Genomic DNA, 12,626 nt, shown 5'->3' with positions numbered 1-12,626 from the left:
GTCTTACTATTTATTATTTTACTATAGATTTGTATATAAATGTTTTACTTTACTATAAATAGTAAAATATTACTATTTATTACTTTCAGCGTTGTTTTAGAATAAAGTCAACAAAGAACTACCGGTCGTGTTTAAATAGTTCCAGTGTGTATATTTTAATGCTTAGTAGATCATCAGCAGGCTTACGGCACTGTCTTCATACATGTACGTCACACAATCCACAGTTCGTAATAAATACAGTACAGACGAAGAGGAAGAAAATATCTGGACTCACATATCCTGACAGGGAGACAGTCGAGGGGCACATTCACAACACGGCACAGGTTCATTAATAATAATAATAATAATAAAAAACAATTTGCTTGATGCAATGATATTACTTGCACCACATTGCAACCATTCAATTTCACTTGAGGAACACGTTCACAAAACTTATTGCAGAGTACAGTTCAGATCAAACACTTACATCATTTGCTATTGTAGTATATTATTCACTACTCATTTCCCCCCCCAAACTGCTGCTCCATTGGTTTAGTCTATAAAGGCAATGACAACACATTGAAAGTTTACATTGTACACATATCTGCTCATTGTACAGGATACTGGCACAGATAGGCACATAGGTCCAATAGGGAAGAGGCCAATCAGGCAGGTGGATTTCTGGTCCATGAAATGCTTCTGGAAAATGTTGGTAGTGTGTTCTCTGATCTGGTGCTGTTTGGTTTTGAGTATCCATTGTATATTTATCTTAAACTCACAATAATGCTGTATCAAAAATGACTCAAGTATGAGAGAATTCAAGGCATCTATATGTTTTTCAAGCAGGTTTTTTTTTTTTTACATGGTACGTCCGTCGCGGCAAATGTTTTTTTTCTTTGAAATGGAACGACGTGCGGCGGTGAGAGCTGCCCACATGCACAGCGACGGATCCCCTCAGTGTGTGCAGCTTAGCTGACTGTAGACATGCTCTAAGATCTGAGAGTAGGCCTGATCTTTGGGAGCGTGGCAACTCAGAGAGCCCTGAGGAAGAAGAAGAGAGAAAAGTTGTACAAGTTGGGTCAGATGGTTCACTACGCAGGAGGCTGTATGAAGTCCTAAATGAGTGCCAGGGTCATCATCACTTGCTATCTGTCCAGGTGCAATCCATTCTGTGATTTAAGGTCTTCTGTTAATCACCCTACCTTGATCTTGTCCATCATGGTCGTATCAGGACACCAATACTGGCTGAATTGGACGAGGTCGGGAGCTGTCCTGTAGTAGTCAACCAGCAGCATCTGTTGTGGAAATAAACATATTTTATAATGATTTAAAGTATATTTATAAAAAGACATCGTGCCAAATTTGGATTTCTTTGCCGTATTTCGTCTTAGTATGTATGCACCATCTCATTTAGAACATCGCTGGTGAGGAAGTTGTCCTGTACGTAGGTGACCTCTACAGCCACCGGGATACCGTGGTCATTAGGCCGTTGCTGCAGGGAGGCAGGTGATGCATAAGTTAAGAAGAAGCATGAGCACAGGTGTCTAAATTGACAGTATCAGAAAAGACTAACGTGAGTAAGAAAGCTATGAATTAAGAAGTGGAGTAGTCCTCACCTCTGGCGGTGGTACGACCCAGAACGGGGTTATTGTGGACGCCACGCCTTGATTGCCGTGATAATACGGTCCTGAAAGACAGAAAGAACGTGTACAGCTTAGAGTCCTGATGGTCAGAAGGTTTGATGAGACGACCACAGTTCATGATATTAATGATGCCTTCACATGCCGTGGTAAACACCGGATGTTGTTGCTCATTTAGAGTCTCCACATAAACGTCCCTTAATGGTATATGGTATTTATTACAATATGGCTACAATCATTGTGGAGCAGTTCCTGGAGAATGGTATTTTTTTTCTTCTTTCATTCATTACGCACTCTTTTACCCTTATTTTCTTGCAAAAATAATCGTGCAGTAATAATGTCTTTATTATTATTATCTTCACTTTACCCCATCAGTTTATTGCAGTACAACTCGCGGGTCATTTTTTACCTTTTTTTGTAATCACTATGCATATATTGTGGATGGAGCCTCTGTATCTCCTGCTTTGTAATGTATGTAGTATTAATTCAGAAATATTATTTAATACCATTTAATTTCCTTGCAATAAAGTGACTTTTTTTCCAACCTTTTTCACTCTCCCTGTAGAAGAGATATTAACAAAGCATGTCCCTTAACTATCACATTTATATGGTCCCACACTGTGTAAAGGCAGCCACGTACCACAGATGATGCCCAGACAGGGCTGGAAGCCATTGTTCGAACCCTGCAGCCTCAGCTGATGGTCCATCTGGGAGTCGATGTCCTGCAGCGACGGCAGAGCCGGACCTCGTGGGTGACTGTGGTACCAGCCCACCAACGACAGCCCACGCATGAACAGGTTCTGACAAATCTGGAGCAGAGTCCACGTGACAGAGGATTAGAAAAGAAGACTTCCTCTGCTTTAATGTTCTTTCTTTTAAAAGTGATTTAGTAGAGAAGGCTCACTAATACCTGGATAGATTCTCATTCTAAACCCCTAAATTGTACTTTCCAGCAGAATTGTGTTCCAGTTTGGCTTTGAACTGCACATTTTCTAATATTTGCAACTTTTTTCCATATTCTGTTAACTGACCTACTTTTATATATTAAAATCCATCTAGTTCGTCCATCTGTAGAAACATGGACCTTCTACGTATGTAGATATAAACAGCTAATTCTAAGGTAACAAAAACTCATATTTTCAGGTGTTTTTACCCTAAAGAAAACATACATGTCTATATTATATTCCATTTCTGCAAAACGATCCCCCTAAATGTGACACACTGTACCTTTTAAATTCTTTATTCCAGGACAGTTCGGTCAGTGCTGGTACTCTAGAAACAGTTTTGTGAACTTTGAGTTTAAACTCAAACATTGTTAACAGAAACAAACTTGTATTCAAACCTAACTTAAGAGCAGAAATGCAAAACTCTTTGGACGTTAACACACTCAGCACTCTAGTCAGTGTTAACTTTCCAGTGATGGAAATTCAAGAGCCGGTTCTTTTGTTTCTGGCTTTAGAAAAGACGGATGCGTGTTGACAAGTGCCGGCTGCTGAACTGTCCTGCGGCACAAAGGGACCTTGTGAATTAAATATAAAATGGGTGTCATTCACCTTCATGCTTCCTGAAGCATACATGTTGTGAATACAGACTACGTATTCACGATGAGTGTGTCAGCGTTACCTCTTCCTCAACAGCAGAAGCAGAGTCTCTGTCTGCCAGCCTGGTCCGACAGGGGAAAGCCCTTAAGACCGTCAGCACTGAAATACATGGAGCAGGGGGTTAAAGATGGCCTTCACCTTCCACTCGTGAACGTTTCTTGCAGTCGCTTTCTTATCTTACTCACATTGTGTATTTGTGTCCCATCGTCCTCCGAGGTATCCCACAACCTCACTGGTGGTCAGGTGACAGTGGAAGTCCTGATGAGGATAAAGAAGCAGGGGACTTAGTCTACTAACCGGTCATCAGTACTCAATTCCCCTGTTTTAGATATGGCTGTTACTTACCATGAGCAGCAGTACGTTACTGGACACGGCTACATTGAAAGGCTGGAATCTGTTAATGGCTGAGAAGGCTGACAGCTCCACGAGTGTGTGTGGATCTCTGAGGATAACAGATAGAGTCTATCACATTTGTGGTCACATAAAGCTATGTTGACCTTTCAGAATAAAAGTCAGTACCTGGCAGCATCCCTGGTGCCCAAGGTGCAATATCTGACAGGAATTCTCTCTCGGTCAGTTCTCCGTGAAACCATCACGTCTGTAACAGTTAAGAATGGCATTTGTTGTTGAAACAGAAAAAAAAATCGTTAAAACTTAGAGAAGAGAATTGCTACCAATTATTCCAGGTTTGTTGTTCTTGTTCTTCTCATCTGCCTGCACAGCGGTCTTCCCTTCCTCTTCATCCTCATCTTCGTCCTCCTCACTCACCATGCTCTGGCATCACAATAAACATTGGATATGACATACATATGATAGTGTAGATGCAGTGATACAGACTCAAAACTCAATGACTTGAGTATTGAAAGTCTTTCGTCCTTAAAACAAGCAAAAACAACAAGAATATTTCACGTTTTCAACTTGTTTTGAGTATTCTTCTTAAATCAAGTTACATTGATTTTATTCTTTATTCAAGAGCTGCAACTTCTTATATTTCTTGAAACACCTCTATTATAATTGGAAAGACTCAATGTACCTGCAGATTGGTTTGACTTGTTTTAAGAAAATGAGTTTTATAGGAATTATAATTATATTAACCCGCTCACAACTCATGACCGTAACCTGTGACGAGGAGACTTTTTTAAAACATTAACAAAGTACTGTTATTTTGCCTCTTTTTCATCATTCTTCTTTACTGAACTGTTTATACAGTACAGATTAAAGGCTACATCATATTTGGGCTCATTCCTTCATTTAACCTAAAACAACTCTTAGCACTTGGGAAGAAGCTTTTGATCTCTTCCTTATTAAAGTCAAAATTGGGATGTTTGAACTTGACACACTTTAAACCGAATACTGCTCACGGTAGTATTTTTGCCTCATATTTAAGGCTATAAACCGACCATAGTAAGGAAAAATCTAAAGTTCTGTTGTGCTCTCACCATGTCGGCGCTGGGTTGGTACTTGTGCAGCCAGGTGGTTTTGTACTGGACCAGCTTCTGACCCCGGTAGCGTACGGACGCCCAGCCACAGCCAGACTTCTTGGCTGGGTTGACCAGACGTTTGCAGTGTGTTGCCCAGGCACTGGGCGAGTTAAAGATCTGGCCCGTCTCCACCCACCGGATTTTCCCATCATTCAACAGGTCTCCTACAAAGTTCTTACCCTGAGGGAGCAGAGCAGAAAGAGACATTTTTAAAGCAAAACAAACAAGAAGTGGGTGCCGGTTTGCTCCTCTTTTTTTTTTAAAGCCACTGCTTACTGCGATTCATTTCCAGTGAATTATGTCAGGTTACATGAATAACAAGTGAAACCTCACGTGACTTGCATAAATAATGAATAACAACATTCTTACTGTACCCAGCTGGGATGTGTGTTATTACCAGGTAGTGGATCGCTAGCACGCCGTCCCCCGGCTCCACCAGGCCATCCTTGAGCAGCACTCTCAGGGTGATGCCTCTCCGGGTCAGCAGGGACCCCCGGCCAGAGCTGGACCGCAGGTCTGCCTCCTCTCCTCCACTCAGCTCCTCCTCATCCTCCTCTCCTCCGTCCTCCACCACCTGTGGAGAGCTGGGTGGCTCTGAGCCTGAGAACACACACACACACACACACATGGATGGATCCTAATGTGCTCAGGCATGTGGGTGTCATGCTAATATTAAAAGCTGGAACCCGTGGCATGTTGTGATGCATGTACATCATGTTTTCTCATCAAACAAGCCTCTTGTGATAAGTCACATCACTCAAATGCTTCATAATTAGCCACAGCACCTGGCCACCAGTTCAACATCTGTATATCAAAGCTACATCAGGAACAAAGCCAATGCAAATAGCCATTATTTGAATTATAATGACTTTATAATGAAAGCTCCACTGTAATGGCATCCGGCATCATTCATAATTGCAGTATGCTAAAAAAAAAAAAATGATAGCAGCCCCATATCATGTTAAAATAATCTCATGGGGGACAAAATAGGCAAAAAGATAATCTAAATTGGCATTTCATTAATTACGGCTAAACTATGCGGTTGGCCTTTTGTTTCCGCCTCCCATTAGGGCATGGCTTTCTCCGCAAGAAGAGGCCTGCCCCCCCCCCCCCCCCCCCCCCCCACACCACCCCTCTTGTTAATTTCCCTCAGAATTACAATTAAACCCGCCTTTCATTATTCTCACCCATATCTCCTGAAAGCGACGGAGAGCGCCTTTAAATCCCACTCGGTTCAACACACAAGAAAAAAGCTGCTCCTTCTTTTTTCCGGGCACTCGAGGCTGTGCATGGGGGTCGAGCTCCGGGCCGTTTTCACAGATACACTTCGCCACACTAGCTCCGGCTATTATTCAAAAACATAAAATGAAGGCGTCCGCGGCTCCGCGGTGTAGTTTCCTTGTTGTGTTGCTTTAATGTCAGTTCCCCTCCCCTTTCCTTCTCCCTCTCCCCGTCCTTGTCACTCTCCCTTCGTTCTCCGGTCCCGAGGTGCCATACGCGCGCTCTATCTGCCATTATTCACACATTCGTGAGACTTAAAAAAAAAAAAAAAATACCACAGTCATTAATAATGTACAATAATCGTCCAGGGTGCCAGGAAAACGTCACGAGTGATATTAAAATGTAAACAATGTCGCGAGGAGTGCCCCCCCCCCCCCCTCCCTCTTCCGTGCGCGAGAGCCAACCGCTATTTTGTCATTTAGCATTGAGGCGGATTAAAAGTGCATCCTGGAGATTATGGTTTCTTTTATATTCTTTTGTGTGTGGCCGTTGTAATACGAATGTTTTTACTCTGTTATGCTGCGGGTGTTTTTTTTCCTTCACTACACCGAGCTGTTCCTTCTTTTATCTCCGGAAAATGAAGCACATTTACCGGCCAGCGGCCTACGGAGGGCAGCAAACCTCCAGCAGTGTCTTCTGAACCGGGTTAAGTTCCCCTTTTCTTCCACCTGGTGGTAATGCAGGCCTGCGTTCACACAACCGGAAACAAGAAGAGGTTACGTGTGTTGGGCTCCAGATCAGGCCCGACCTTACCCTGTAATGTGGTGTTGTGGTAATGCAGTCGTGGAAAGCAGGCACGCGCCTCTACTAAAGTACTAATTGGATGTACTTCTACATGGTGTACTTAGCCCACATTTCAGAGGAAAATTAATTTTTTGTTAACATGTGTTTGACAGATAGATAGGCCTATGCCTACTGGTGTATATCTACAGTAGGACTGTAACTTCAATTATCCTATTGTTTATTGTTTTGTATTTAAAGATGTTATTGGACCCGTTGCAAACATCTGTCGTTGGGCCCCAGTTGTTGTTTTTAATGTGATTTCAATCCCTGCCAGTATTGAAAGTGGCATCCTGTGTCTTTAATATGGGTTTCATGGAACAACTCTGGATTTGTGCTCTTTGTCAGTTCAAATCTCATGCAAAGTTTAGATGCAAAGTGGACACAAGTTCATCCACACACACACACACACACACACACACACACACACACACACACACACACACAGTGGATGCACCTCAGCTGTTCTCTTCCAAGTCGATATTGAATGTTAGAAGAGGCAAAGCCGTCAGTACTTTAGGGACTTACTGTCAGAAGATGGAGACATTTTCCATTGAAGTGGGCCATTCTGTGTGATGAGTACTTTTTTTTAACTTTAAGTATATTTACATGCTCATACTTTTTTACTTTTACTTGAGTCAGGACTTTTATTTATTATGCAATAATTCTGGCGTATGGTATTGCTATTTTTACTTTAAGGTCTCAGTACTTCTTCCACCACTACTGTCTTACACTTATATGCGTAGAATATAATAATATACGTATTATATTTAAGACAAAGTAGTTGCTCACCAGTGACCAGATAATTGTGAATGAACACGTGAAGCTAGTGTGTAAAAAGTGAACGTTTGATGATTGCTATAAATCGTGCTTCATCATCATTTCTACTCTCCCTGGAGTGGGATGGTTGGCCCTGTGTGTCTATGATCTATGACCTCTGTTAGGAACACAGCCGATGTTAGGCTGTATGAGATGGAACTTATTCTCTAAGCCATGTTGGATAAACGAAAGGGTTAAAACCGTTATGCATTCTTTATGAAAGGTTCCAGGTTGTCCAGCTGTACAGTAGAAGACCACTTCGCGTTTCAATTTATTGAGATATGTTTGTGGTTCTGATATGATTTATTTTTTTATTTTTTTTAAAACAGAAGACACCAAAGCTCCGGGACATAGCGCTTTAAAATCTTTAGAGCTTTAAAATCTTTTATTCACCACTTATAATAACACAGTCATGTTGCAGAATAATGGCATTGTTAATCTTATTTTCAAAAGGACTTGAAAATGATATATAAAAACCAAATATGACTATAAAAATGGCAAAAAATGTATATATGTAATTGTCATAGTCGTAGATTTAGAGAATTATATGTGAGCTTAGTGAAAAACACTTTATAGTTAAAGTCATACAGGACATCCGTGAGTGTAAATCATCCTGGTCCCTATTCTCTTTGCCTTCGATCCCGGAGGGAACAGAAACTAATCTGTTGAGTAGTAAGGACGAACCACCACCTGGTAGGAGAACAGCTTTGAGTGGCATGAATAGAGTTGTTTTTTGCTGCTTGGAATAAATACAATATTCTCACCATCAAATTCCTGAACGTGGATCACGTAACTGTCTTCGCACATAACAACAAGCATGTTGCTGTAACGAATGCATCCCAAATCGCTGTTCTTTTCCTCGGCCTTCAAACTCACAGCTGGCAAAGAAGGACACGTGATACCTTCACCCAAACAATCTGCATCACTGATGTATAACCTCGTTTTCCAGCTCATTTTGCTCAAAGCAAAATAGGCACTGTTATGAACCGGTGTTTGGAAATCAGATGTCAGACTACCGATGCGGTGGCCATGGAGATTGTAGAAACCAAAATCCTTGTAAGCTTTGATGTTGTGGTGGCTGAATGTGAAGCTCCACGGCGTGCCAGTGTAAATCCTGGATGTGTAGACATGTTGTCCTCTCCTCAGGTCATTGAGCAATGTCGCGCAGGTGAGGGCATTGAACTGAAACCCCTGCAACTTGCTGTCACGGTACTTTGAGTCGTTGAGTGTGTATAAGTCCTCAGCAGGTATCAGTGGGAAACGGATGTGCTTCAGGAGGATCTCAGGAATAGTTGTTTCGTCTCGGGCAGCCGCCCATCTCTCCAGTCCATTCAGGATGACGGTTTCCTTCTGCACCACAAGGTCCCAGCGAGACAGAAGATCTTTGACCCGATCGAATGCAAGATCCGTCCAGACCAGGGAATGGATCAGGGCCTCGCAGTTCCACGCCAGGTAGCGAAGACAAGCCTCCATTAGCTCCTCGTCACCTGTATGAACTGCATACTCGTAGAAAGAGATCTGAGTCTGGAAAGTGAGATCCTGTGGAAGAAACAGTCTGAAAAGATGTTCTGCCTCATTGTGAACTTCTGTCAGTCCCCAGTCGAATGCCATCTTGAGTATGCAATGGGCGGAAGATTGTGTGACTTTGATCTTTCTTGTGTAGAAGTATCTGAAATATCAACGTTTTCATTAGCACGTTAAAAAAAATATTACAAAAATAATGTGCAGGTGGCAGTTTAAAAGACACACGTTTGCTATTACATTACATTACATTACATGTCATTTAGCTGACGCTTTTATCCAAAGCGACTTACAATAAGTGCATTAAACCGTGAGTCCAAACTCAGAACAACAAGAATCAAGCAAGTACAATTTCTTCAATAAAGTTAAACTACAAAGTACTATCCGTAAGTGCCATTTAAGTGCTACTAAAGTGCTATCGGTAAGGGACATTTAAGTGCTACTACGGCATTTAAGTGCTACCTATTCAAGGTATAGTCGAAAAAGATGTGTTTTTAGTTTGCGCCGGAAGATGTAGAGACTTTCTGCTGTCCTGATGTCAATGGGAAGCTCGTTCCACCAATGAGGAGCCAGCACAGCAAACAGTCGTGATTTAGCTCGAAGTGAAGAAGCTACAAGCAGATTGGCAGAAGCCGAGCGAAGTGAACGGGCTGGGGTGTACGGTTTGACCATGTCCTGGATGTAGACCGGACCCGATCTGTTCGCAGCACGGTACGCAAGTACCAATGTTTTGAAGCGGATGCGGGCGGCCACCGGTAACCAGTGAAGGTCGCGGAGGAGCGGAGTAGTGTGGGTAAATTTCGGGAGGTTGAAGACCAGTCGAGCAGCTGCATTCTGGATGAGCTGTAGAGGTCGAATGGCATTAGCAGGTAGACCTGCCAAGAGGGAGTTGCAATAGTCCAGCCGTGAGATGACCAGAGCCTGGACCAGAACCTGTGCCGCCTTCTGAGTGAGAAGGGGTCGTATTCTCCTGATGTTGTACAGCATGTACCTACAGGAGCGTGTTATTGCGGCAATGTTGGCAGTCAGGGAGAGTTGACTGTCGAGCGTCACTCCGAGGTTCCTGGCAGTCGGAGTCGGAACCAGCACTGAGTTGTTGAAGTTAATAGTAAGGTTGTGGGTGGGAGAGCCTTTTCCTGGAAGGAGGAGAAGTTCAGTCTTGTCCGGGTTAATTTTCAGGTGGTGTGCAGACATCCACTGAGAGATGTCGGTCAGACAGGCAGAGATTCGTGCTGCTACCCGTGTTTCAGATTGGGGAAACGAGAGGATCAGTTGGGTATCGTCAGCATAGCTGTGGTAGGTGAAGCCATGCGAGCGAATGACAGAGCCAAGAGAGTTGGTGTACAGAGAGAAGAGAAGAGGACCAAGGACTGAACCCTGAGGGACCCCAGTAGCCAGAGGACACGGCTCAGACACAGATCCTCTCCAGGTTACCCGGTAAGAGCGGTCGGTGAGGTAAGATGAGAAGAGTGAGAGCGCAGTGCCAGAGATACCCAGGTCCTGGAGGGAGGACAAGAGGATCTGGTGGTTCACTGTGTCAAAGGCAGCGGAAAGGTCTAGAAGGATGAGGACAGAGGAGAGAGAGGCTGCTCTAGCAGTGTGAAGCTGCTCAGAGACAGCAAGGAGGGCAGTCTCTGTTGAGTGGCCTGTCTTGAATCCAGACTGGTGGGGGTCTAGAAGGTTGTTACAGTGAAGAAAGGAGGAGACTTGGTTAAAGATAGCTCGCTCTAGAGTTTTGGAGAGGAAGGGAAGGAGAGAGACAGGTCTGTAGTTGTTGACTTCAGATGGGTCGAGAGTGGGTTTCTTCAGGAGAGGGTTGACTCTTGCCTCCTTCAGAGAGTTGGGGAAACAGCCGGTTGAGAGGGAGGTGTTAATGAGATGGGTGAGAAAGGGAAGAAGGTCCGGAGCAATGGACTGGAGAAGGTGAGAAGGGATGGGGTCAAGGGGGCAGGTGGTTGGGCGGGCAGAGGTTACCAAGGTAAGAACTTGATTGGGAGACAGGGGGATAAAAGAGGAAAACAAGGGGGAAGAAGGTGAAGTTACTGGAGGTGTAGTTGAGGAAGATGGATTAGTAAATGAAGAGCGTATGACGTCTATCTTTTACCTGACAAAGTCCTCGGCGTGCCGACGGCAGTCAGAGGCGGCCTCAATGCGGAGGTTGCCGAAGTCGGGCTGTGACGTGTTGAGGAACGAGTGCATAGAGAGGATGAGGCTGTGCGCACAGATTGTCTCCAAGGTGTTGTTGTTGAGCTCCGCCACTGTAATGTTCAGGTCACAGTGACGTCCGCTGTCAAACAGCTCCCCCAGCTGATGGGAGAGGCCTGCGCTGTGGTCCAAATCGAACTCGTGACTTATAACCCCGCTCGGTCGTTCTGGCTCTAAGGGAGATCAATATTGGCAGGGTGAGTGGTTTTTGTTGTGAGGAGAAATTGGCGTGCAACTATTTGTCCTTCATTTCTTCCACGGTGGAATCACACGACATGCTCAAACATCGGTGGCCTCACCCTTTTGGCATCTGACCCCAGCATCTTCAGGGTGAGCACAGTTATGTTTCCCCCAACCAGGAAATGCACACTGGAGCAAGCTCATCTCTGTTCCACTACAGCGTAAATCATCCATCCAGATGTTGCCGTGTCCTAACAACAACAACAACAACAACACAAAACAATCACAGGGTGAAAACAGCCACTTGCACTTAAAAAAAAGATAAATTAAAGGTTACAGGTTTTCATCTGCAGTATTTGTCAAATGAAGCTGAATTACCGTCGCCAAACGATGGAACGTGTGTTGCACCAGAGATATGTAGCTGGCGACACACGACATGAGCGTCATCTATGTCCCAGTCATCGTCGTCCCAGTCATCGTCGCAGACAGTCCCCCAAACTCCATTATGAAAGATCTCCACTCGGCCCTCGTATTTATCTTGACCACCAACCAGCCGAACAAAACCTTCCTCGACCTCAATGGCACCCACCCTAAACCCTGAATGACAACATTTTCCACTTCTCAAATTGATTTAATGAAAAGGTGGTGCAGTTTGAACCTGAGCTAGTACAGAATATAAAAATATGCCAACATGAAACAAAATTAGATAAGTCAGTGAACATTTATATTTGTTTTTCTCATGGAGGCAGGAATGTTTCTGGGGGAAAAGTTGTTTTTTTTGTTCACCGTTTAAGTAAGATAAGATAAGATACATTTGCTAAATTGGGCTTAAATGTAATAAAACAGTAACCATATGTAATACAGCGCCACATGATAAAAACAATTTACTCACCAGACAAGCTGATGGAAAGAATACAGAATAATAGGAAAGTATTTTCTTTCATTTTGATTGCAGTGCACTGAGGAAATAAGGAAAACTGTATTTAAGTCAGGATATTTGTTAAATAGTGACCAAATTCTTCTTCTGGTGAAAAATAGGAACGACTTACCACAACTCAAAGTTAGGTGACTTGAACAAAAGCCTCTCGTTGAAGAAGTGAATAGTGAAACTTAAATATTTCCCAGTAATCACCGCCCAC

At 43.5% G+C, this 12,626-nt stretch overlaps 2 protein-coding genes across 3 annotated transcripts; both read right to left on the bottom strand.

The window, feature by feature from the left end:
• Positions 1-130: 130 nt before the first annotated feature.
• mpnd (MPN domain containing) lies at positions 131-6,331 on the bottom strand. The gene is made up of 13 exons (XM_034531310.1): positions 5,889-6,331; positions 5,099-5,301; positions 4,660-4,881; positions 3,895-3,994; positions 3,740-3,818; positions 3,566-3,662; positions 3,406-3,478; positions 3,243-3,319; positions 2,260-2,428; positions 1,596-1,666; positions 1,382-1,471; positions 1,182-1,274; positions 131-1,020 (listed from the first exon to the last, which is right to left on the bottom strand). Exons 1-13 carry the CDS (start codon positions 5,890-5,892, stop codon positions 934-936), a joined length of 1,365 nt encoding a protein of 454 aa, XP_034387201.1. The 5' UTR covers positions 5,893-6,331; the 3' UTR covers positions 131-933.
• Positions 6,332-7,934: 1,603 nt separating this feature from the next.
• On the bottom strand, positions 7,935-12,620 carry LOC117729170 (galectin-3-binding protein A-like). 2 transcript variants are annotated; one of them, XM_034529965.1, is made up of 6 exons: positions 12,537-12,620; positions 12,380-12,464; positions 11,866-12,084; positions 11,607-11,738; positions 11,207-11,480; positions 7,935-9,250 (listed from the first exon to the last, which is right to left on the bottom strand). In XM_034529965.1, exons 2-6 carry the CDS (start codon positions 12,429-12,431, stop codon positions 8,239-8,241), a joined length of 1,689 nt encoding a protein of 562 aa, XP_034385856.1. In that variant the 5' UTR covers positions 12,432-12,464; positions 12,537-12,620; the 3' UTR covers positions 7,935-8,238. The 2 variants fall into 2 exon arrangements, with proteins under 2 accessions (XP_034385856.1, XP_034385855.1); XM_034529964.1 differs by having other exon boundaries at positions 12,380-12,446; positions 12,537-12,585.
• Between the last annotated feature and the right edge of the window lie 6 nt (positions 12,621-12,626).

This window comes from Cyclopterus lumpus, chromosome 4 (genome assembly GCF_009769545.1).
Source record: "Cyclopterus lumpus isolate fCycLum1 chromosome 4, fCycLum1.pri, whole genome shotgun sequence".
NCBI lineage: Eukaryota > Metazoa > Chordata > Actinopteri > Perciformes > Cyclopteridae > Cyclopterus > Cyclopterus lumpus.
This window is presented reverse-complemented; position numbering and strand designations above follow the sequence as displayed.

Bases quoted from the DNA above. Each gene is read 5' to 3' on its own strand.
- LOC117729170 (XM_034529965.1), bottom strand. From the start codon at position 12,431: ATGAAAGAAAATACTTTCCTATTATTCTGTATTCTTTCCATCAGCTTG. The intron at 12,085-12,379 runs GTGAGTAAATTG...GTTGTCATTCAG, and splicing joins TCTTTCCATCAGCTTGTCTG to GGTTTAGGGTGGGTGCCATT. The intron at 11,481-11,606 runs GTGAGGCCACCG...GATCTCCCTTAG, and splicing joins TGGGGTCAGATGCCAAAAGG to AGCCAGAACGACCGAGCGGG.
- mpnd (XM_034531310.1), bottom strand. The intron at 3,819-3,894 runs GTAGCAATTCTC...TAACTGTTACAG, and splicing joins CAACAAACCTGGAATAATTG to ACGTGATGGTTTCACGGAGA. The intron at 3,320-3,405 runs GTGAGTAAGATA...CATGTATTTCAG, and splicing joins ATGGGACACAAATACACAAT to TGCTGACGGTCTTAAGGGCT.